Source organism: Podarcis muralis, chromosome 8 (assembly GCF_964188315.1).
Source record: "Podarcis muralis chromosome 8, rPodMur119.hap1.1, whole genome shotgun sequence".
Lineage (NCBI taxonomy): Eukaryota > Metazoa > Chordata > Lepidosauria > Squamata > Lacertidae > Podarcis > Podarcis muralis.
In genome coordinates, this window is record NC_135662.1 from 41,616,989 (window position 1) to 41,643,483 (window position 26,495).

The 26,495-nt window shown below is 41.6% G+C and overlaps 1 protein-coding gene and 1 long non-coding RNA gene across 3 annotated transcripts in view; one reads left to right on the forward strand and one right to left on the reverse strand.

The window, feature by feature from the left end:
- The window catches only part of ASXL3 (ASXL transcriptional regulator 3), a 100,725-nt gene extending 82,530 nt beyond the window's left edge, over positions 1 to 18,195 (reverse strand). Inside the window, exon 1 of the mRNA XM_028737062.2 lies at positions 17,772 to 18,195. Coding sequence (XP_028592895.2) covers positions 17,772 to 17,825 — 54 coding nt within the window. The 5' untranslated portion in view covers positions 17,826 to 18,195. The remainder of the gene's footprint in view (positions 1 to 17,771) is intronic.
- On the forward strand, positions 17,367 to 25,014 carry LOC144328709 (uncharacterized). Of its 2 annotated transcripts, none has more exons than XR_013393940.1 (3): positions 17,367 to 17,793; positions 22,860 to 22,964; positions 23,691 to 25,014. It is a non-coding gene; the product is annotated as an uncharacterized LOC144328709 (long non-coding RNA). The 2 variants fall into 2 exon arrangements; XR_013393941.1 differs by lacking the exon at positions 17,367 to 17,793 and adding an exon at positions 18,325 to 18,753.
- The last annotated feature ends 1,481 nt before the right edge of the window (positions 25,015 to 26,495 follow it).

A 26,495-nucleotide genomic window follows, 5' to 3' on the forward strand; every position in this document is an offset into this window, starting at 1 on the left:
TTTGATCAAACAAGGCAGCATTACAGCCACTACAGTAGGAAACAAACAGGGCAGGACTCAATAGTATCCCAGGATGCACAAGAGCTGAATATGAAAGAGCAAATTAATAGCTTGCTGCGTCAATTACTTGTTATTGCATACACTAGTGTGGGCAGGAGTTTCAAATATCTTGCTGAATTGTGAATTTTATTCATCCAATCCTTAAAAGAAAAGTTTCCACATACACCCATGCCAAAGAAAAAGAGAGAGAAAGGGGGAAGCATTGCTTTCCCACAGCAAGAGCCATTTATTGATTCTGAACATTTTAAAATACAACCTGGAGTCATGTAGTTTCTTTGGAAAGAACAAACGTTACCCAGTTTGTACGTAATGCTAAGCCAAATCTTAGCTCAAATATAGGAGTGTGCAGATTCTTGGAGAGGAGATCATACACTGCCCTCTTCTCCCAGTCCTCTTGCTACCAAGCTATTCCAGACTAAGCCCAGACAAACCATAAGTTATAACCAAATTTTTATTTGGTTTGCAGCTCATTGTTTTATCAGAAGAAGATGACATACTCAGACAAACCATGGCTTAGTCTCATATAGTGAGGAAGCAGGTAAACCACTGGGAACCCTTCTGGGAATCTTCCTGGGAAACTGCATACTCACATGTTCACAAAAAAACCATGGTTTGCTCAGTGTTGTGTATAATCTGAGCCAACTCATATAATTCATTAAGTGAGACAGCTTTTTAAAGAGAACTGAAACATCTATGTAGCTTAATAAGATGCTTATGAAAGAAAATAAAAGCTTAAGACATTTCAGCGACATTTCAAACGGTGTTGAAGTGGACATGATAGACCAGGACAATATTGGTCAGATGTCTGATAAATAATCTACTAAAAGTGACAACACTTCCTTCCTCCCCCTTTCCAGCACCCTTTCCCTTCAATTTTATTGAATCTAAAATGAGGAATGACAAGCTAAGATGCAACACATTAGACTACAAAAACTGGTGAGATAAAGAAAATGTTGCCCTACATTTAGTAAAACGGAGTGAAAAAATATGCACCCCCCACTTTTAAAAAATTGCCAGGCTTCCCAGTCAGATTGAGGATATAAATGAAATCCTGGCAATGCTGAATAGCCACTGAAGGCTGAAATATAACTTTTATAAATAAATAAAAAGTTTCAAAAAGCAAGACAAATTAGTACCCTCACAACTTCAAATCTTGTCACTAGCGTTAAAGGGCAAGCAGTAAATATAATTTCCCCCCAAAGGACAGGAGATGGCAGTTTTCAGTGTTCATATCTGTGCCCTATATGTTCTTTAGTCAGGGGTGGAAGAAAGGGGGAGCGGTGGGTGCGGTACGCCCCAGGTGTCACCACTGAGGGGGGTGACAAAATGCCGGGCAGCAGTCACCGCAGGGCCTGCAGCACACCCGAGCCATGCGTCTCTGCTGGGAGAGACACGGTGGCTTGGGTGTACGCAGGCTCCACGCTGCCCAAACGGTCCACCCGCTGCCTCCCCCCCCCCCCCAGCTGTAGGGCAGCTGAGTGCGAGGAGGCAAGCAGACTCCAGAGGCCCCGTAGTGCGGCTCACCCTGCCCCTGGGTGCGCCGCCCAGGCGCCCGAGCTTCTTCCTCTGCTGCCGTCTACAGTACAGTGTACTACATTAAGTAATTCCTGAAACTTCAAGGATGTCCCTACCAAAAGATTCATTAGGTTTCAGACCTTTCTTGAGGAACTAGAGGAACCACAGTGGAGAACAATGACTACAAATGCAGGACACCTTATATTTCAGCCACAAATGCACTGCTATGACATTGCTGCTGAACTGTAAGAGTTTGGTTCTTGTACCAAAACTCTTATATTCAACCTCAATAGACTTTATTACTTGGATGTTTAGCCTATTCTCTCCTGAAAGTCATATATCAGGAAACAATTAGCAGCATGCTTATCCAGAGCCAAACACAACATCTCATACATGAAACAGAAGAGATACTAAAAGAAAAACCCTGCCAACTCCCCAATCACCCCCACAAAAATGTTCACATAGAAGAAGAAAAGATTCTATATTAATTCCAGAAGACATTCAGTGTATGACCACAGGAATCTAGGGCGAGGGTGGGGAGGGGATTTGAGAACAGACTGCTGCCATTCAAGTTACCACTGAGATGTCACTTTAGTATGGGAAACAAGGAAGAGGTCAGTCTCAAAGGTATATTGGGTTCAAGTTGTTTAGGATTTCAGAAATTTAAACTAGCATTTAGAAGTGTGGGCCAAATACCATATGAAGTCAGTGCAGTTTCTGAAGCAACAGTGCAATGTGCTCCTGCCAAATTAGGGCAGCTGTGTTCAACATTATCTGAAGCTTCTGAACAGTCTTCAAGGGCACTCCCCACATTAAGAACTTTGCAGTCATCAAATCAGAAGGCATCAAATGCATTAATGATGGTGCTGAACGTGACAGAAAGGGTCACAGGCTACTAAATCAGAGGATACCTACAAAAAATATTTCCATATGCTACTACTTCCTGAAGGTTAAGGACAGCAATGGAATCAGGAGTACAGTGGTACCTTGGGTTAAGAACTTAATTCGTTCTGCAGGTCCGTTCTTAACCTAAAACTGTTCTTAACCTGAGGTACCACTTTAGCTAATGGGGCCTCCCGCTGCTGCCGCGCCACCAGAGCACGATTTCTGTTCTCATCCTGAAGCAAAGTTCTTAACCCGAGGTACTATTTCTGGGTTAGCAGAGTCTGTAACCTGAAGCATCTGTAACCTGAAGTGTCTGTAGCCCGAGGTACCACTGTACAGCAATGTTCACCTGAGTGGCGGGTGGGGGCTGCTAGCTGATCATGGACAGAAATTGCAGAATATATTACATCTCTAGATCACAGAATGTAGATGTCATCATTAATGTAAAGCTGCTTAATTAAGGTTTGTAATCATTATAAAAGTACACATGTATATATGACACCTTTACTCTTCTGCATACATGTTAGCAGGGGACACTGTCCTTTTGTTGTCTATTTTCCTCTGCATTTTCAGTGGAGAAATGATATTCATTATTGGCTCTCTACAAATTCACCTAAAGTTAAGCTAACACATCTGTAGTTTACTGTATCTTTTTTAAAATAAAAAATATAGTCTACAGAGATCTATGGATGAAGGATGGTATACAAATTTAAAAAATAAAATAATAAGCAGCAATTGGGGGAGTTTCCACCCCTGCAATATCAAATAATGCCCTATTTTGGTGTTCTGTTTACTCACTTGTGAACAAACAGATGAAGGAGAGTGGTGGAGTGCTACTAAGCACCACCCATTAAGATGTATGACTTTTACCCTCTTTTCAGGATTCCACAGATTTGAGGGTGAAGGTCTGAAGCAGGAAGCCTCTTCCATCCATGGAAGTTCCCTGTGCTGTACAGAAGAACCATGATTGTACAGAATTCTAAATCACACGGGGAGCCGGGGCAAGCAGGATGCGGCTCCCTGCTTCAGACCTTTGGCTGAGCCTTGTGAAGGGTTGAAAGGTGGACCAGGAGGGCTGGGTCTTGGCAGTGTGCCCCCACTCCCCCTTTATGCGTTTGTTTACACATGTACAAAATGAACGTCCAAATAGGGCTTTAGAGTTCTTTTGTTAGAATAGCAATTCTGGACTGGGGTTACTCACTTAATTCATAAAACATGACATGTTCTGTGTCTTGATCAATTCTAGCAGGAGTATTGCTAGTGAACTGTGAAGAAAGACTTAATTTGAACACCTCAGAAAATACTGATATCCAAGGCATGTTTGCTGTCTATATGAAAAGCCTAATTTACATATGAAAAGAGTGAGGAGAGAAATTGAAACTAGGAGAAGGAAAGCTTCTTCCTGTTATTAATAATGATAATGATAATAATAATAAAATGTTTCATTTTTCATTCTCACAGGCATTAGCCAGTATATTTGGGGACCATGAGAAGAAAATAGGCAGATCTGCTCACAAAGAAATGAAATCTTTGCCTCAGTTGCCAAACATCAGTTGCCAAAAGGATGTTGTTCTATTTTGGAATACTAGCAGGAGGGAATACTTTTGCTTTCTCTCTTCATAACATACAACATGAATGCTAGACAGTTGTTGGAGTGATCCAGATGCAGACCTGGCAACTGCTCAGGCTATGATGTTCCCAGACCCTCGAGATAAAAGGAGCAGGGTTCACAATCACTCTGGACTCCCTTTCCTCCTTTTGCCTGGTCCAAGTATTCTCTGGGCATACAAAATGAGACAGAGGCGCCTGCAAATGGCCAGTATTTTGTGAGAGGGATCTGAGCACAAAACAGAAACTTAGAGACCCTTCCACATGTATAATATGTAGGGCTATAGCTGCTGTTTTCCCACAGATTCTTCGTATGGTTACACTTCTGCTTGTCTCCTCTTGTGAGACAAACATCTGGGTTTCATCTCCAACCAGATGTGTTGAGCTAAGGCTGCACCATGATTTTGCTTACTATGGAAGCCTTACCTCTGATGTCTCAAAAGCACAGACCCACTGTTCTCCCCTCTCTTCAGAATCCTAGAGTGTCTTCTCTCTAATTCCTATACCCTCGAGCCACAGCACCATCGAACTATTGGTCATTAAGTAATATAATTGTAACACTGTATCACCAGTCAATTATATTTGTTTGCTGACTCAGACCAAATCTATTACTTTAAAGTATTCCAGAAACTAAATATGACAAGTCAGGGTTCTGAGCTAGAGGCACGAGCGGCAAGATCACTCCGCACATACACAGATGCTCTTACTAGCTGTCAGTGATATTTTTTGCTACGTTTGTTAAATGTTATAATGGTTAGTGTCATAACAAAGATCAGCCATCATGTTATGACATTTATCTTCATAAATGAGGAGAGGAAGGGCATCTGCAAGTTATTCCATCGCTTGCTATGAGACGATTAATGTCATAGAAGATAAATCAGCATCTACAGTACATGAAATGAGAGACAGCATCCCAAAGCATAGCCATACCCTCTAAGTAGCTATGTTTGCAACCAATGCATTATCCACAAACACACAGCTGTGAACTACTCAAATTAGTTCTCAAGCAGGAATAAAAGTAGCATCTTCATTTTTAAAAAGTCAATGTATATTGGCTTTGCGTGATTGTGCAGTTCAGCTCTTTCATCCCTTCATGCTTCTTCCAACCTTTTATCTGTTTTTTGTCATAGAAATGAAGGCCATTAAGATGTATCATTCTAAGGATCCTAAATAACAAAACATGCATCACTCTTGGCGTAGAATGGCATGGCACATAAAACACGGGCAAGGGCTGCACATTTTGGGAAGAAATCCACCTACAGCCAGATTCTAAATGTGTTGATGAATATAAATGCATCTGAAGGTAGAAGAGAAGTTAGCATGCAATGCATCCACACAACTAGTATTTTTCTAGGATTGGACTGATAATTTAAAAGGCACTATGAGATTTTTTTAAAAAAATAAAAAAATCTCAAAGGGTTAATCTGGTGTGTACATTAAGTGTGTAATTGCATTTCCATCGCTTAATATTTCAAAACTGTAGAGGGGCCAGGGCACAGATTGAGATCACAACACTAAGTGTGTGTTACTTTTTCCACCCACATGACTTTTTGTACACATTTTCTCAATTAATTCCCCCCTTCCCCCAAAAAAGCTGTTATTTGCCTTACACTGGAACTGCTATGGGCCCAAATAGTAGATTTCCTTATGAAGCAAATAGTAGTATAGAGCAGAAATTACATGGGGCACCTTAACTCTCCCTTCCCTGTACCACAGCCCTAATTCAGATCATGGTCCCTGCTCCTATTTTTAAAAAATCAACGATATGGAAATTTGATCACACATTTAACGTATCCAAGACCAGGAGCAGAAGGAAGCAGCATTTCTATTATAAAGTTTGTTTTTTTGTTTTGTTTTGTTTTGTTTTGTTTTGTTTTACTGCACTGTTTCATTATGTTTTATGTTGATGGTTTCTAAGGGTGTAATCTACTTTGACTTTTCTGCTTGGATGGAATATTGGAATACAAATCTTGCGCATTAAACTACATATAATACTTCGCACCATCCCTGGAACTCGTGTGTGGTGGAGGTGTTTTTTAGAGAAGGGCTAAAGCTCTGTAGTAGATAGAGCACATGATCTGCATGCAAAAGGAAGGTTCAATATCTGGCATCTGCAGAAAGGACTGGGAAAGATTCCTGTCTGAACTGGGGCATAATGGAGGGCAGATTCAAATTCCTTCCCACTCTTTCCAATCAGAAGTCCATGGGGGCTTACCCCTGGGTTTTTTTGGGGGGGCTGATCAGAGTGTTTCCTGTGATCCCTCATTCATGTTCTTTTAATCATATGGAAAGTCCACAGGATCCAACTCATTATCTTTGCTTTCAGGTTGCCAGCCTCCAGCTATGGGACAAATGTGAACTTAGCCAGCTAATGAGACATCATTATTTTGCTCTAGTTATCCCCCTTACCAGGGTACCTCTTCCTTTAGCTTAAAATACCACAGGGTGTCCCCACCCCATTTAACTGAAAATGGTTCACTACAAGAATGTTTGAGAACTACTGTTTCAAAAAGAGTCGTACCTACAGCAGCAGCTCACAAATTCATACAGAAGAAATAGGACATGATCTGATTATTTTCTGGAAGGTGAGTTTTACCCTGTAAAGATCTGGAGCGCATATACAGATGACAAAATTCAATGGGCCTGCTACTTACATGTCACATTTCAGATTAAATATCTACAAAGCATCACAAACCAAACTCAATTATTATAAAACAGGAATTTCTGTCTTTCTTCAGCTATGCATTGTAAAGAAATAACACACATACTACCATGCCAAACAAGTACAAAGATAGCCTTACAAAACAAATCTGAGGAAACCCTGAGGCAAAAAATACAATAATAAAATAGAGTACAGCTCTTCAAAGCTGCCTTGATTATGGATCAAAGAGAAAGGCCATCAAAACCTCCTAAAGCAGCAGCGTTTCTACATGTCTAAAAGAGAATTAACTTAGAACAAATATGGAAATAATGGAAGGTCTGTGTTAAGCCAGCCACAAAGAAGTCCTTAGTGTAGTTAAACAAAGTCAAATCAAATCCCTATTTTATAACAGCATGAAACTCTTTTACAATAGTTTAAATTCTATTTATAGTAGCAAGAGTCAACACTTGAGATAAAAGTCAAAGGGATTAAAGTCAAAGCTCTAGCTATACATAAGTTATGATACTGATTTTTGGTGTCGTTTGTGGCCTTCAAATATGAAGACACAGCGTGAAATATTCCCTCACTACTACTATATGATTTAGTTCAACTGTACTATCTCAGCAAAACAGAGAAGGGAGGAAATTGCATTTGGGTTTGAAAAAGCTAGATATGTTAACTGGTAAATGCGCCGGTCTCTGTCTCTCTGTCTTGCAATTAGCGCTTTTTTTTTTTTACTGCTTATCAACCATAATGGGTATCTTTAAGTTACAGGTTACTGTAATTTATTCATGAATGAAAATCACATGCTTTCTGCTGTGTTGCACAGAATGTTGCTCATGGTCTACTGAAGGAGATACTATTGTTAGGATGTGCACCAAGATTTGCCACAACTGAGCACAGTGCAAGGATAGATCTCAAGGTGTACAAATAAAGTGTGGTGGGCAGAGGTGGAAGCACATGCATGCATACAGCCATTCATGCTTCTTGGATCTTTATTGCTCTACCTTGTAGGGATAGATAAGTTCACTGGACATCCCCCAACCCATTTCCCCTCTTTTCTTCCTAAATTGCTAATCCACTCATAGCAAAAACAAATAAAAATACAACCCCCAACCTAGTTTTAACTCAAACTGTAATTCTTCATGATCATCTTCAACATGCTACTTTGAATCCAGATTTATTCCAGATCTTTGATTAGGTTATCCTTTTCCTCTTCACACATGCCCCATGTGAATGGGGAAAGAAGCAGTTATTGCAATCTAGGTATACCCCGACCCATGTCACTGAGCAGCTCGGACTGCATATGTCTGTTTTAAAATGGCTGTGTTACAGTGTGATGCAGAATTAATCTGCAATGAGCTTTTATTTTATTTTTTGAAAAAGTGCTGGGGGGGTGTAAAAAAAAACCCATAGACATACAACATGGAATTTCCCATAACTGATATTCTTCATTTGATGGATACACTGTCAATAACACTATGACTTCCTTAGGCTTTCTACTTCCTATGACACTGATTTGTTGTCACCATATTCTGCTGTTTTTGTTCCTGGGTTGTTCTTAACCATTTTTATTCACCATCTTTAATCTTTTATTGCAATTCTGATTTTTAACCACCTGGGGAACCCCTGTGTTGAAGAGGTAGAACAAAAATCTGTGAAACAAACAAATATCAAAGATTCTGAAAGATACTTGGGAAGATGAGACAACAAAAGAATGTTTGGACACCAATAACTTCAGATGTTGATGTCTTGACAGTAATTGCTGCTGTCACCATGTACTCAGAAACCAACATAAGCAACTCCAGAAGGTACTAAACTGATCCTAAGCTGAGGAGCTCAAATACATACTAGTGTGGTGTTTACATGCAAGCATTGTTTCTTTTTCACTTACTGGAGAATATTAGTAGTGCAGGTTTTGACCTATAAAGCGTTTAACAGTCTGGGTCCTGGGGGTCTGAACTGTCATCTCCTGCATAAACATGCCCTTCCACTACTATTGGAAACCTTCATATTGATGTCCCCCACCCATCTCTGCGGCCTTCTTAAATGAGCAATGCAAAGAAATAGAGGGAAACAATAGAATAGGAAAAACCAGAGATCTGTTCAAGAAAATTGGAGATATGAAAGGAACATTTCGTACAAAGATTACCATAATAAAGGACAAAAGTGGTAAGGACCTAACAGAAGCAGAAGATATCAAGAAGAGGTGGCAAGAATACACAGAGGAATTACCGGTATACCAGAAAGATATGGATGTCTCATACACCCCAGGTAGTGTGGTTGCCGACCTTGAGCCAGACATCCTGGAGAGTGAAGTCAAATGGGCCTTAGAAAGCACTGCTAATAACAAGGCCAGTGGAAGTGATGGTATTCCAGCTGAACTATTTAAAATTTTAAAAGATGATGCTGTTAAGGTGCTACACTCAATATGCCAGCAAGTTTGGAAAACTCAGCAGTGGCCAGAGGATTGGAGAAGATAAGTCTACATCCCAATCCCAAAGAAGGGCAGTGCCAAAGAATGCTCCAACTATCACACAATTGCACTCATTTCACATGCTAGCAAGGTTATGCTTAAAATTCTACAAGGAAGGCTCAAGCAGTATGTGGACCGAGAACTCCCAGAAGTGCAAGCTGGATTTAGAAGAGGCAGAGGAACCAGAGACTAAATTGCAAACATGCGCTGGATTATGGAGAAAGCTAGAGAGTTCCAGAAAGACATCTACTTCTGCTTCGTTAACTATGCAAAAGCCTTTGAATGTGTCGACCACAGCAAACTATGGCAAGTTCTTAAAGAAATGGGAGTGCCTAATCACCTCATTTGTCTCCTGAGAAATCTCTATATGGGACGAGAAGCTACAGTTAGAACTGGATATAGAATAACTGATTGGTTCAAAATTGGGAAAGGAGTACGACAATGCTGTATATAGTCTCCCTGCTTATTTAACTTATATGGAGAATTCATCATGCGAAAAGCTGGACTGGATGAATCCCAAACCGGAATTAAGATTGCCGGAAGAAATATCAACAACCTCAGATATGCTGATGACACAACCTTGATGGCAGAAAGTGAGGAGGAATTAAAGAACCTTTTAATGAGGGTGAAAGAAGAGGATGCAAAATATGGCCTGAAGCTCAGTATCAAAAAAACTAAGATAATGGTCACAGGTCCCATCACCTCCTGGCAAATAGGAAGGGAAGAAATGGAGGCAGTGAGAGATTTTACTTTCTTGGGCTCCATGATCACTGCAGATGGTGACAGCAGGTCCCATCACCTCCTGGCAAATAGGAAGGGAAGAAATGGAGGCAGTGAGAGATTTTACTTTCTTGGGCTCCATGATCACTGCAGATGGTGACAGCAGTCGCAAAATTAAAAGACGCCTGCTTCTTGGGAGAAAAGCAAGAAAAAGTTAAAGCTATGGTTTTCCCAGTAGTGATGTATGGAAGTGAGAGCTGGACCATAAAGAAGGCTGATTGCCAAAGAATGGATGCTTTTGAATTATGGCGCTGGAGGAGACTCTTGAGAGTCCCATGGACTGCAAGAAGATCAAACCTATCCATTCTTAAGGAAATCAGCCCTGAGTGCTCACTGGAAGCTGAGGTTCCAATACTTTGGCTACCTCATGAGAAGAGAAGACTCCCTGGAAAAGACCTTGATGTTGGGAAAAATTGAGGGCACAAGGAGAAGGAGACAACAGAGGATGAGATGGTTGGACAGTGTTCTCGAAGCTACAAACATGAGTTTGTCCAAGCTGCGGGAGGCAGTGGAAGACAGAAGTGCCTGGTGTGCTCTGGTCCATGGGGTCACGAAGAGTCAGACACAACTAAACAACAAAGCAGCTAAAAGCAAAACCATTTATGTAATGGTGCCAGACCTTGAAACACCCTTCCCAGTGATTATTTACCAGGCATCAGAGGTGGTTTTAGGGTAGGTGACTGGGCACCACAGGGGGGCACCGCAACAATGATGTTAAACAGATCACAAGAGTAGGGTTGGGGGGGGGGGATTTAGAGCTGCAGAGGGCACCACTGAAATTTGAGAGCCCCAAGTCCGCCACTGCAGGCACCTACATTGGTATTGTTTGGCACCAGGTTAGAAGCATTTTTGCTGTATGGGGCCTTTGCTAAAACCTGCTTACTTATATTTTGCTCCTACTGCTGCTTTTAGTATAACTTTTCTTTATTGCTCAGTGTTTGGTCTTATTGTCACTTTTCAGAACTGCAAGCCACACTGAGAATTAAAGAGAACAATGGATTGTAAATCTGTTAAAATCTACTGCCCTAGGGAAAGTCAACCAATTAGGGTGTAACCACACAGTATGTTTGCCCACACAATTCTAGTCTGGTGCCTTAGCAAAATGCCAAAAGAGCAGAAAGGAATCCACAAGGAAAGACATGATGATGTGTAGAGCTACTCCTTCCTTCAAGCAGCCTATTTGGTCAGCACACAACCCATAATTCTCTGAATCGCTCAATCAATATAGATTGTGCATGAGTGCCATGTGGCTGACATTCTCCTTGCACCAATATGGCCTCTCCCCCCTTAACCATCCTATGCAAACACAGACAGCTTAAGGCACTCATCTATTTTATATTTTAAATGCTATTTCATGGACACAGTTCAGTGGATTGCACATAGTCAAGTTTTAGTTATGTATTCAAACTGATTGCCTGAGTCAGCATATACAGGTTAACCTTTTAAATCACTATAGATTGCCCATAAAATATTGTATGGAATGGGAAACAAGTATGTTTGCTCAGCAGCTTTATTAAAAGCTGATTATCTTAACATGAACATTACCCCCGTCAGAATGTCTAGCTTATACAAGGGTTACTCACTAGGTATACCCCCTTTCCAAACAAAACAAAAAACCCCTACAGTTGCCATTGATCTCACTCACCACTCTACCTGACACCTGTTCTCTGCCTATTCAAACAAATGGTACAATTGAACAGAAGCAGTACTGGTATGCATCATGTTGATGAGTAGGGCATGCATAATACATACTAGAGCACATGACCTGTGCCAGTATTCTCTCTGCCTGTTCGCTCATTCAGCTGTCCCTCTCAATAGCATAGTTGGTGGTATGTTGGAAGAACATGAGTAGGTAAGACAATCAGCCAGCGGAGGCCAATTGTCTCACTCTTAATGCCAGTCAAATGGACAACCTTCCATTCCCTCACAGAAATTGGACTTTGAGCTGTTTAGTACTTTTGGCAACTGAGCATTCTGAGTCACACACTAGCTTACCAATGACAGATGCTTCATAATCCTTAGAAATATAGGGTGTGCAATAGTATGTTTGGGATGTACAGTCTATGATGTTTCCAAAGCATTCAACAATACAAATTGAAGGATGTTTGCCTGAAAGAATAAAGTGGAGCCGAGCACCACTTGATGAATTAACATATGAGGAAGGGACAATAGAGAATCAGAATGCCATACAGAATACTTCAAACTAATGGTTATGAGAATATCCTAAGGACCTTTAGCCTCAGCTGTTCAGGGAAATAATTTTAAAAGCTTCTCTACATGATCTAGAGATGCATATTGTACAAAAAACAAAACAAAAACCTAACCCCCCCAAACCCAAAGAAGAAACACTTTGTTTAAAAACAGACCACCTCCGCTTCTCCTTTTTGAGTACAACCAGAGAGCAAAACTGTCTTTGTACAAAAAGTAAGGCCTGCTGCACTTAATATACATGCCTGGTGTATGTATTTACAGAATATATTAAAAGGTTTTTGTCCCCTAGAAGAACTGAGGCTTGAAACACATTGGGATATTTCATAAATATTAGTTTATGTAAACATGTTGGATTTCCTCCCCCTTTTGTCATCCTGTTGAGCTCTGATTCTTTCATGCCTTAGGAGTAAAAGTGAAGCTAATAAGAATAAACATTAGGGTTATGTATTATTATTCTAGCCAGCAATCAAACACATTTGTCGAACAAGTAGAAAGAACATGCCTGCCTGCCTTATATCAAGTCAGAACATTCACCAATCTGGGTCAGTATTGTCTTTGGACTGACAGTGGCTCTCCAGGATTTCAGACAGACATCTTTCCTAAACCTACCTAGAATTGCCAGTGTTTAAACCAAGAGTCTCCTGCATGCAAACAGGAGCTGTGCCCACTGAGCTACAGCCCCACCCCAAGTAAATACATGAGTGCCTCCTAAAGATACAGAAGTCTTCTAAGGACTGGCTTGTGTTCTTGTACAAGGCCTATAATTTTTGCCTCAGTTCTGGTATACACAAAATGGAACTAATAATTCAAATAAAGCTGTAAAGCTAAACCTATTTTTATCTGCAATGCCCTGATACTATTTCAAATAGCACAATGGGAAAGAGAATAAAAGGGAAACATTTATTAGTCAATGGGAGGTGTAGTGCAAACAAGACATCAGGCTACAAACAGAATTAATGTTCAACAGTTGTCCAATTTGCATAAGAGATCCTGCAGAAAAATCCTGCATATTAAAATATGTATTAAAATGTATATGCATAGCTACACTTCAAAAGGCAGTTATACCTACACTGACAACCTTAACTACCATTTCTGAGTACTCTACATCCTTTTACACTCTAATAGTATACGGTGGCTTTATACTGAGGGATGACATTGCTACAACGAATGGTTTAAATATTTGTGTTACTCTGCCCTGCCCATGGCAGATTAAGCATTTGGTAACTCAGTACTCATGGAATTCTGTAGTGTGAACATTGATCAAGCTATCACAGGAGTCATTGCTTGAGAACATATTAGGTCTCAACTGTTTGCTTGTCACTGAAATTGATTCAGTAAGGCCAGAAATAAAATACTGATGAATCCCAAGAGAGCAGAATAACAAACTGGTGAAATGCTCACCAGTGAACACTTTGTGGCGTCACCATGCTTTGAGAGATCTCAGATTAAACTCTAATTCAACTACTATACCAGAGCCAATGGAAGCGATGATATGTGTTCTATCTAAAGCATTGTATATTAAGGATCTTGCCTTTGAGTCAAATAGGAGATCAGATTGTTAAATTCCATGTAACACATTGCTGTTTAGAAGTCCACACCACATTATTTGTTGTTCTGTAGATTCAAACTAACCTGGGAATAGAAGATCACTAGGTATTTTGTTGCAGGCAATGCATTTAGACCCAAATTTCAAACCTGACTGGCAGATATACTTCTGCAGGGCCAGAGGCAAGGTGAGGTGATGGACTCAGGCAGCAGATCTGGCCGGAAGGGCGCACTGCTTGCTGCCGCTCTGCCTTCTCCTGTGCCATGGGTGGGCCCTACCACTGCCCCTGGCAAGGGGGCACCCACAGAGGAGGCAGTGCCAGGGGTGATGTGGTGGCAGGGCATGCCTGTGGAGGAGGAGGGGGCAGGGCAGCATGGCAGGGTGCAGTGGTGTTGTATGAGGTGCCTAAAGCCATAAAATGTCCCAGGCTGCCCCTGTACTTCTTATATAAGATCATCCCCTTTCTTCTACTCACAATCCCCTAGCTAGAGTTTGTTGGAATTAAAAGAGAGCTTCATACATACCAAGGGCATGCTGTACCACTAAGTTATAGCAACACCTCTAGCCTTACAATGCAACTCCCTTTCAGCTATAAAAATCCCTGATGAACCCAGTAATAGTCAGGCTTCCATGGAATTCATAGATTGGATGAGATCTCATAATGCAACATTTTGGGAGGCAGCCCTCTGGAGAATATTGGGTATCAGAAGCAGAAAGCAATGTGGCACACAAACAATTTTGCATGCATTTTGAAAGCAAAGGATATGAAATTGGTATCAATTCTACTGATAAGATCAATATATATATATATATAAAATTGTCCAGTAGCACCTTAGAGATCAACTAAGTTTGTTCTTGGCATAAGCTTTCGTGTGCACACACACTTCTTCAGATACCAAATACTGATAAGATGTTATAGTGCAGGGATGGGGAACCTGCAGCCCTCAGGAGGCTGCTGAACTACAACCCCCATCAGCCCCAGCCACCACAGCCAATAGTCAGGAATAATGGTTGTAGACCAGCAAACTCTGGAGAAGGACCACATGTTTCCCATCTCTGTTATGGGGTTTCAAAAGTCCCTATCTGGGGGCTGCTTCACCTAGTCTAAAGATGACAGTTAGCGAACACTGCATATTCACTCATTGGAGAAAGGATCTATAGTATCATAGTGGAAAAACACATGGTACAATCCACCCTATCCATCTTGGAAGCAAATCTCACTGCATTCAACAGGGCTAACTCCCAGGTAGGTGAGCGTATGACTGCACTCTAAGCATTTTGAGTTGAGCATAGTGTTTCCTCTTTTCCTATGTTTTATGGCATCCTATATTACTGTATTTCACTGTTACAACAAATGGTGTGCTACAATTATTCTACACACTTACTGTGGTTGATACAAAAACTCAAGTTTATATCCTGATGTATACGCTGCATTAACACCAGTTTCTAAAGTGTTACATTTACAGATTCTGCACAAAAGAGTAAGTGGACACAAATCTGACCTCAGATAAGGTAATACAGTGGTATCTTGGGTTAAGTACTTAATTCGTTCCGGAGGTCCGTACTTAACCTGAAACTGTTCTTAACCTGAAGCACCACTTTAGCTAATGGGGCCTCCTGCTGCTGACGCGCAGCTGGAGCACGATTTCTGTTCTCATCCTGAAGCAAAGTTCTTAACCTGAAGCACTATTTCTGGGTTAGCAGAGTCTGTAACCTGAAGCATATGTAACCCGAGGTACCACTGTATTCAAAAGCCAATAAAGGAACCTTTCAGTCTCCAAGGATACTCTGCCACTGACCTCCAAGTGGCTACTCCCAAACAAAGAAACTTCAAAACTGAGGCTGCAGTGTGATGCCATTGACTTAATTTATCAAAAGGTTCAATAGTATCACTTTTGGCTCAAATCATGATCAGGGATTCCTATCAGGCCACATCTGCTAATTACCGTAGTTAACCAATGCTAAGGTGTTTGTGTTATCACCAACACTGCCTTGTAGAATGGTCACTGTCAATAGCATAAGTAATTTTAGCATAAGTTACAATTTTAAATTTAATTTCCTTCTGATCTCATTGTTTGCTTTTTCACACTGAGAGCGATACCACACACACCAGCAGTTCAGGATAACTGCTCGTGTATTTGACAAAGCAGACCTGAGTCCATGAAAGCCTATAATAAATTTGTTAGCTTTTAAGGTGTCACAAGACTTTGTTGTCTTTATATGAGTTATGTGCAGAAGATCAAACTACAGTGGCAGTGCCTTGTAGTCCCACCAAACACAGTAGAAAACCACCTTTTTGAAAAGAATGTGCTTTGCAGCAGACATGAAACAGCAACGAAAAATGAACATAGTCGCAGACACATTTGCCAATTAAGTATCAAATAGAAGGCAGCAAAATAGATTCAAAAGTCAAGCCATATAGCCAGCAGCCAGTCCTTTAAGCAGTCCACACACATACATTTACACTGCTGCACTGAACAGAGCGTGAAACTTCACAAAATACATACACAATACTATACAGCAACACACATCTTACTGCATGCAGTAATGTTGCAGAGCCAATTTACAATGCAATCCTATACATGTCAACTCGGAGGTAAGCTCTTTCGAGTCCAATGAGACTTACTTCCAGGTAAGTGCAGTCTTAATTTGCAAGATTACAAAACACAGACAATTCAAAGCTTGAAAATGATTTTTTTAAAATGTGCACTAAAACAGTACAATGGACACAGAAACGGGTGGGAAGGAATAGAAATATTTATTTTGCCAATGAATACTGGTGTCCTTAGAAACACAACAGGCTTTTGAGGAATAGTATAATCAGGTATTTTCTAAGAAGGGTGGATGAGAAACTATACGGCGCACAAGCAAACCCCTCACATTGAACACAAGCATGCCAAAATGTAGGTACAATCATTTGCTATTTAAATTCACTAATACATAACGCGAGGAGGCAGATTTTTGGAACATTTTGGCCAGCAGCATACTATCTCTTTCTACGGAGTGAAAAAGTGCATACAGGACTCTCAATTCTCCTCACTTTCAAATACATGGAGAAATTTCTCTAACCAAAGTCACACACACATACACACACATAAAAACTGTATATAGGAGTAAACACTGCTTGTTATACATATACATGCTATGGAAGTAAATTCTGGCCATCATACACACACACAAACAAACACTACTCTGTTACACACGTGCTGTACAAAGGGAGTTGCCCCACGAAAAATATCGTTTTTTGTTTGCACATACATACAAATTAAATGATCACTAAAACAGCTTTCGAACCCATTATTAAGAATGAAGTAGAGTACATCTATTCCAGGCTGTCAACTACACACAGACACACACACAGACACACAGAGACGAATCCCGACGATAATGAATGAAAGCACTATGGAGGAGTTATAACGGGCTGGGAGACACTGCCCCTCGCTCTAGTTACTGTCCAGGTGAGGAATAAATTCTCCTCCTTCCCCAATTTCCCAGATCCGTGTGGGGTTCCATTACATCAATAACCAGGAGTGCTTATGGCTTGACCAAGTGAGGTGGGGAGGAGGGGGCAGGCGGAGGGAGCTCGACCTCTCTATTCAGAAACTCAGAGCCCGGCAATGTGCGTGTTTCGTAGCTCCCCTCCCCGCCCGCCCGCCTGTGGCCCTTCGCCGCACGGCCTTCCTGCACCGGACGGAGGAGGGTCTTCCCTCCAGGCTGGCGGCGGACTAACTCACTACGGGACGTGGCATGCAGTCAGGCAGTCCACGAACAAAGTAGCTCCCCGAGCGCAGCCGCTCCGCAGAGACTTCTTCTGCACGGAACATTGTTCCATGAGAACGCAGCCTCCGCTTCCCGTCTCGTCCCGCGCCTCCGGAGGGGCTGCCCCGGCGCAGCGCAGCATCCCCTGCCGACGGCAACAATGTGCAGGCGCTCGGGGCGGGAGGGGGCCGGCTGGCTGGCTGGCTGCGCCAGGCGCCTCCCCGGCTCGCCCGCAGGAACAGCAGCCGGACGGGCCGGCCCCGCATGCACAAAGCTCCGGTCGCACCTACCAGGCGGGCAGCCTCGGCCCAGGTGCGGTCCTTCTTCTTCCTCTTGTCTTTCATGTTTGCATCTCATTGAGATGGTTCTAGGGGGGGCGGGGGCGGGACGGAACGTGCGGGGACGGGGCGGGGGGAGGGCGGGGGAGCCCGAGGGTCCCGCACAGACAACGAGGCGGTGACGTGGAGTCCGAGAACCCCCGAGGGAGGGGCGCGGGGACGGCGAGCGGGCGGGGGGCTGGGCAGGCTCGGGCTCGCGCTCCCGCAGCGGCGGCGGCGGCGGCGGCGACACAGCTGACAGCTTGAGGGATGCTCCGCTACGCAAGTCACAACAATGCACTATGACGTCACGCCAGGGAATGGCGACTGCACAAAACATCCCAGCCGAGGCCGCCGCGCTCGCGAGCAAAGCGCACGAGACGCGCACAGGGAAGAAAGGGCTGCCCGAGATCTCGCGAGAGCTGCCGGAGACCCTCGCTTCGACCCACTCCCAATCCCCTCCGCCGCTTTCCCTTTCAAGCCCCCCCCCCCCGCGCCCTCTTTCGCTTTGCACAGAGAGCGGGCAACAAGACTACATGTCCCGAGGTGCAACGCGGCTGCTCCTGCTCCGTTTTCCTTTCCCTTTGTTCTTAAAGGCAGCATCTTGCATCCCGGGATTTGTAGTCAGAAAGAAACGGAGCTCTCCCGGCTCCCAGCCGGGGTCGGGTTGTTGTCCCTCCGTCCTCGTCGCCCCCTGCCTGGCAGTCCCAGCTTCCGGGCCGCCCACAAAGCGAACGCAGGCGAGGAGGCGGAGGCAGTGGGGCTGCTCCTCGCCTCGTAGCCCGGGAAGCGGTGGCGAGGAGCGGCCGCTGCCTCTGCCTGCTCACCTGGGCACTCTTGGCTCTCTCGTGGTGGCGCGGTGCTTGGGGCAGCTCTCGGGGGGCTTCCCCCCCCCCCCCGTAGCCGCCACGATTCTGCGGTCCCTCGGAGAACCCCGTCCAGAGGGAGGGGACAGGTGAGCAGAAGAAACGGGATGGAGCAAGGAGCAGGTTCCAGCTGCAAGGGGCTGCTGGCCACATTGGCATGGGACACGCGTACGCAGACCCGGGGAGGCCTCGGTGCCTACCCCACCCTGCCCCCAGCTACGCTAGGAACATAGGAAGCTATTGCCTTCTACTGAGCCAGACCAGTGGTCCATTCTGCTCAGTATTGTCTATTGGATCCGCAACTGCCTGGCAGTGGCTCTCTGGGCTTTCTCCTGGAAATGGCAGGGATCGAACCAGGGGATCTTCTTCTGCACGCAAAGCAGATGCTCTGCCACAGCTTCCACCCCCTACGGCCCTAGAATCGCTTGGTGTGTTTGTGGGAAGAGTAAGATCACAACCATTTCCCTTGGAACTAAAGCGGAGGGAAAAGCCAGTTACTGTACGTACCTCCTTTGCACGGAACCAGCCTTTTCCTCTCGGCATTCACTCTTCCTTACTGTGCTTATCTCTATTCCTCTCCCTTGCCTGCCCCTATTTTTAGTAAGCCTTGATACATCCCAGTACAGTATTGCATTGAAAGAGCTCAGTGCCCTCCTATGATGAACACATTTCAGTGGGCATTCTCGTGTGTCAAGGCAGTGCTGTGTTACTCACTTTTCAGAGGCGGTTACAGTGCCATTCCTGTCACCATTTAGTGGTTGCTTCCCACTGCCTTTCCTTAGACACCAGGTGTTTCCTAAAGGTGCCTAGTCAACAGCCCAATGCAAGTGTAATTGGCAAACAGTGGAATTGCAACACATCCAAACCTATACAATTGCACAATAAATGTTATTTCTATATAGATATATATATGGCAGCAACTTTTACATAAACATTTTAATGCTAGATAATTTTGCAATTTGTTTTTATACATTGCCTTGAAGACTAGGTAGGTAAACATTAAACATATATGAAAATTGAGCTGTGTGGCATTAGGTAAATTCTGAGGAAATCTGTGACAGACAAAGGTGCTGAGGAAGTGTGCTGTAATTATGAGTAAATGTTTTTAGGATCACAGCCAAATGCTGTGGGGGCATAATAATTTCAATGGAATGGACCACAAGGACTGATTGTTAGCTTTTGAAAAAGTTGATTATGCTAGGTCTGAAAGCATTGATCAGTTAATCAGTGAGATTAATGCTATGGTTGGAGTTTGTATTTAAAATTCCAATCATAGCATTAATCTCACTGATTAACTGATCAATGCTTTCAACCCTATTCCAATAAGGGGTGGACAATTGAATATCCCTGCACCTTTTCACTGGGGCCACTTGACCAAAGCTCCTTTGATTTTGTGCTCCTCCTATTGGAAGTTGTTTCATCCTTCAACAGGCTGGCAGAAGAAATTATATTTTTTGCTTGCTTTGACTTTTCCTATGTGAAAGATGGGGAGAGTTGAGGATATGGCACCCACCAGTGTGAAATAGTTTTAGTACCATATGGATACAGTCCTTCAAGAATGAAGAAGCAGACAAGAGCCAGACCTCTGGGGTCAGAATTTATTAAAAAGAACCCATAATGAGGTTTGATAGCACTGAATCTTTAATTGGTCTTCTAAATATTAATCAATTAAGGCAACCTAGTTAATGAACTAAAAATCTTTATTAATTTGGTCGTGTAAACATGTTGTTATTATTATTATTGGCCTGTTTGGCTAAGGGGCCCCCACTGAGTTACTTCAGATATCAGACAGAAAGTTAGAAAATAGAAGCAGCATGTCTGCTGATGTAAATAAGAAATGTGACCATTACCCCCAACGTTCTGCAAGTCTTCCTCGATATGGCCTAGCCCAGGGGTTTCCAAACTAGGGTTCATGGCAAGCTTTATTCAGGTGGTTCGCAATGTGTCTCATGAAAAACAGCTACAATTTGAATTTTAATGAAGTCTAAGGAATTCAAATTGCAGTACAGTAAAATACAATATAAGAAATAAAAGAAGCAATAAAAATACAATTAAAAAACCATACAGCACCTAGCACAGGGGTCAGCAACCTTTTTCAGCCGTGGGCTACTCCACCGTCCCTCAGACCATGTGGTGGGCCGGACTATATTTTAGGGGGGGAAATGAATGAATTCCCATGGGCCTTAGGTTGCCTACCCCTGACCTAGCACTGCACATTACAGTTGCTATAACTGGCAAAAAAAAAACACTATGTGATCCACCAAGACTCAGCAATTTTCAAGTGGACTGGGGAGCGGGAGGGGGCAGGGTTGGGAACCAATGCCTTAGTCCTCAGCAGTTGTTCAATATAGTTCATGTGACTTACATTTGAAAGCATACCTCTTGTACCTGTGAAGACACAGTATCATGTTTGTATATTTGTACAGTCAACCCCATTGTTTAATTACACTTCAAATGATACATGTTTGGTGTATTACCTGCTTCACAAAGAAAATATAAATACAAACATTTAATTGTATATTTGTATAAAGTTAGTCTTTCACTTGGAACAATTAAACTTACATTATTGAAACAATTTTGATGGTAACAATTTATATCAGCCAGTAAAAATATGTTTTTAAATGTAGCAGCTTAAGCTACAATCAGTGGTTGTATTATATGGTTTCTTTTCTAGGGTCTTAGGGGTTATAGCAAGGACAGGAAGACAAAACTATAAGGTATATTGTAAGAGAGTATATAACAAGTAATAAAGGTTTGTGGGCTGTAGGCTTTATAGGTCAATTATTCAAACAACTGGCTATTAGGTTAGACTCACTAATTAGAATAAAAACCTGTTAGAAAGGCTGTTTTGGGGAATAAAAGAATTTTAATGCCTATTAAAAAAGATAATATTGCTTTTATAGCCTCCTGGCTATGTCAACTCATTTGGCAAGTTGGAATTATTAAAATTATTTTGTTATCCCTCAATTATGCTATCATTTATGATAAGTAAAGTGTATCAGTCATAATTATTAAAAATGGACAGTAAAAAATAATCTACTTCATGGTTCATGTCTGCTCTGAATTCATTAAGACCAAATGTCTATCTGTATCAAGGAAAGAGCATGCAAAATTGAGTATCTTACAGAGAAAATAGAACTAAAATCTCTCTCTTAGATATTTATAAATATCTAAGATATTTATAGTGTGCTATCTTAAGATTATAAATTATTAATATAATGTTATCAACTTAAGATAGTAAATTATTGCCATGCCATACTGCAAGTAAAACAAAATGAGTGCAAGGGTCCTTTGCATACCAGTATTCTTTCAAATGCCAGTCCCTAAAACATTAGATGGAAGTAAGAGCTACTTTGCATGGCCAAACTGTTGTGAATGAGTGATGGAACTCACAAAACTTTTGACACATTGCGCAGCTCCACCTACACTTACCATGGCACTACAAAGCTGCTGAAGTCAATGCAGCACAGTTGGGCTGAGCTGCAAGTTAGGCGCATGTGGAAGCAATGCAACAATTCATTTTCACATGAATTTCCCCCCTTTATTTTGTAATTTGTACTAAAACACAATAGATGAAATGTGATCCACAATAATATACACAATAAAATTTTGGCACTTTTATGTTTAAAATTCAGAATCTCAGTTTACTTTTAGCACTGCAAACATTACTCAATTTGTTACACTGGCGATTTCCCATTCTCAGATTAATATTTCATATAGAAAATAAAGACTTTGCCCTTTCTTTCTTTTTTAACCAAAGGCTAGATTTTAATAGCTTTCCGGAATCTTATTCTCACAGTATATTTTCTCCCTCTTTAATTGCTTCAGTATGTTTCAGAATCTGTTGACTCAAACTGTGAAAAGCTCTTTTTCAGAGAAGCATGTATTTCATTTCAAAGCCAAACAGTTTCCTGATTTGGGAATGTGGGGGTGCAGCTGACATGCTATTCTTCTGAAGACATTATTAATATCGTCTAATATATTATTGTTGCTCCAAAATAAAAGGTGACACTGTCACAGAGTAATTTATGTATTAATTATAGCTGACGTTTCTTTTCTTTAGCATTCTAACTTTTGATCTGTATCTGCCTAACAGAATTGCAAGTTCCATGTGCTGATTTGACATTTCTAAAGAAATGACATAATCTACAAGATTAAAATCAGAGAAGTGACAAACGTATTTTGTCTAAAACAGGGATGGGGAACCTTTGACCCTCCAGATGTTGCTGAACTACTATTCCTATCAGCCACAGACATCATACGCAATGGTCAGAAATGATGGGTGTTGGAATCCAACAAGGTCTGGTGGTCAACAAGTTCCCCATCACAAAATCACCCAGCCCTCTCCCTGATCCCTTTCTCTCTCACTCTGTTTATGATTAAATGATACCACTTTATGTAATTTTTGCCTCTGGGGGTTTGTGTGTTCTAGACATTTGTTCTTCAGAGATTTTCCCCTACTAACCTCCAAATTGCTTTACAATCCCTCACTTGTTCTCTGCCAAACATAAGAAGCCCTATTAAGAAGCAGTAGGGCTTGAACTGCTAGAATAAGGACCTTCTGAAAAGATTCCATGAGAAGAATTGACCCCACCACCATTTTTTGAGAAGGGTCATATACCATTCTCATCGGGCGCTTATTATGCACCGTTATAGCAATCTGTCAGAAAAAGAGCTCTAAAAAAGTTTGAAAGCTCACATTAGATGCTTGTCCAATATGTCTATCCTAACTTCATTTGTAGTTCCAGAATATCAAATTCAATAATAATATTGTTAACACTGTAATTTGCTTTGATGTGGCCTAGGATAGCATTAGCTTTATGTGATGCATCACACTGTTGGCCCATGTTAAGCTTGTGGTTTTCTAAGACCCCTAGATCCTTTTCACATGTATTACTGGCAATCCAGGTGCCCCCCATCTTCTTCCTGCCTAGGTGCTTTACATTTGCCCCATTGAAATTCATTTTGTTAGTTTTGGCCCAGTTCTCCAATCTGTTAAAACCATCTTAAATCCTGTCTTTTGCAGCATTAGCTACCTGTCCCAGGTGTCTACAAATTTGATGAGCTTCATATCAATTCTTTTATTCAAGTCATTTATAAAGACGTTGAACGCCCAACACAGAACCATGTGGCACCAGACGTAGCTGATGGAAGACACTCCATGCCACCAAGGCCACCTGCATCTCTAATGATGGCAATGGATCCAGATGTATCCCCAAACTGCATACAGCTCCTTCTGGGGGAGTATGGATGGGACATTTTATAGCAAGGAAAGAGTGCCGAGTGATTTTATAATTAACTTTTCCTCCACCAGCTGTTTCCTCACTCCAGATTACCTTGTCTCTCCACCTGAGCTGGTGCATCCCCCACCCCTACCCGTAAGGCACTCTGGGGAGCTCCAATGCTAAATTAGTTTCATTTCTTTTTTGATATTTGCTATATATTTGTAAAGTAGGGGAGGGCTGTGCAGCACAAAATGCAATAGAATTCTATATATAATAGAATTCTATCTATATATAAACCTTATTTGTTTAATTTCCTGAATCATACTATGGAAAATAAAGTAACCTTTGAAGATGAATGTATATTATTAAGTATTAGGAAGAACAAAAAGGTCATTTCCCTCTGCAGTTTAGCATAAGTCTTGTTTGTAAGGCTCATTATTCTTTATTGACAGTTTATTCTCCTACATTAATAATAATTAAGAAATATTGACCAAAAATGCGATAAAAGTACAATAGAGTAGCTGTTATGGGCAAGCACTGCTGGAGAGAGCATTTACCATATTTTTCCATGTATAAGACGCCTCCATGTATAAGACGATCCCTACTTTTTTAAACTAAAAATTAAGAAAATGCACTATGCACCATCCGTGTATAAGACAACCCCTTATTTTAAACTTCAAAAATTTAGGAAAAAATATAGTCTTATACATGGGAAAATACAGTATGTAGGTTTCCTGTCTAGACCTGCCTCAGTTAGACACCTGTATATCACAATCTGAGACATCAACATTCTTTCTTTTGAGAGAAAGAAGTTTATATAAGAGCAGATTTCATCATATCTGAAGACATGCTATATGATGGCAAATGTATGTTCACCACTGCTTGTGGATACAGCAAGGTGTTGTGACCAACCCCAGCTTTGGTATGTTCCTGTAACATACATATAGCAGAAAACATGGCATTTGCCTCATGCATATTATGGTTTTATATCTACATGTAATGAAGCTGAGAGTTGGAAGCATAACAGTAAGAAGGATCGTGAGTGTATACCTATGAACCACAGTTTGCTGTGTTAAATGTGAATATCATAGCTGCTTTCTGATTAAAATTGCTCCTTATCATTTTTGTACAGTGGCACAAGCATTCTTTTTAGAAACCATAAGGCTTATTGTACTTAGTCATTTATTACATTCCTTTTAAGACTCTACAAATTGGCCATTACAGGTCTACAGAATTATTGTGCTGATAGAATTTTATTGCTTAAGTCTCAAGACAAAAAATCATGCTGTCTATCTGTGAATTCTTATGAAAAACTTTAGTGAAGCAGGAACCTTCAAATAATTTTAAATACTGCTTCAGTGATCACTACATGAGGGCAGCCCTATTGGCTTTGATGAATGATGACTACACTAATGAAAATGGTTGTTACATCACAGTATTTTGCTTATATCTTATTCTATGTCAGTAGTTCCTGAACTTTCCCCCCACAGACCACTTGAAAACTGCTGAGGGTCTTTGCAGATCACATAATGATTTTACTGCCTTTGTAGCAGTTGTGATATACGGAGCCAATTGCTTCATGATTATGGTATTTTTACAAACACACCATGGGTCACCCAGATGAAGCTTGCAGAGCACTGGTCATCCACACACCACAACTTTGGAACCCATATCCTATATTGTTTGCTTGTTATTAATGGAAATTACGCATAATTGCCATCTTTCCCCCAACAGAATCTCTTTGTAGCTTGAGGAGCTGCATGGGGGTGTAGCAATCTTCAAACAGTACCTGTTGAATTCTGCCCCCCCCCCCAACTCAAAAGCACACTGACACGGGGACAAATAGAAGAAGACGCCTTCACCCCGGTTTGGTTCCCCTTTGTCACATACACAGCCCAACAAGACAACAAGAATCCCCCAACAGCATATGAATCAATCTGGCTAACCTGATTCAAAAATACGCATTCACACCCTGCTCACACACAAAAACAAAGACAACCAAAGACAACTAACCACACCCTAAGCCACGCCTAACCCCTCTCACCACCAAGGAAATACAACAAGTGAATAGTAAGAGAACCCATACAAGTAACGCTGACACAACCCCTCACACACACTAAGTAGAATAACAGAAGCATAACCACCTGATCCCAACCCACTCACCACTCCCCCTTTCCCACCATTTTTCTTTTCTTCTTCTTTCTAATTGCTTATACCAATTCATATACCAAGAATTTATACATTGACCACTAATGATAAAACGTATGCTGTAGATATTTTTCCACATTGATTATGCTATTTTTGTGATATCCAAATGACATGAGAAAACTTGGTATACTTATTTGTATAACATCATACTTGTCTATAAAACCCTATAAAAGCACAGTGCTTGTTCCTGGAAAAATGGTTATCAACCCTGGAATCATTGCAAAAAGATGGATATCAAGATACCACAGAACTATCAAGAGAGTTCTTTACAACTAAAGTCCTTTGTCCATGCAACAATTAGGTATGAGCGTGATCTGACATATACCCACTTACTTGGGAGTAAGCCGCATTGAACTCAATAGAACTTGTGAGAAGACATGCAAGGTTCCTTTGTCTAG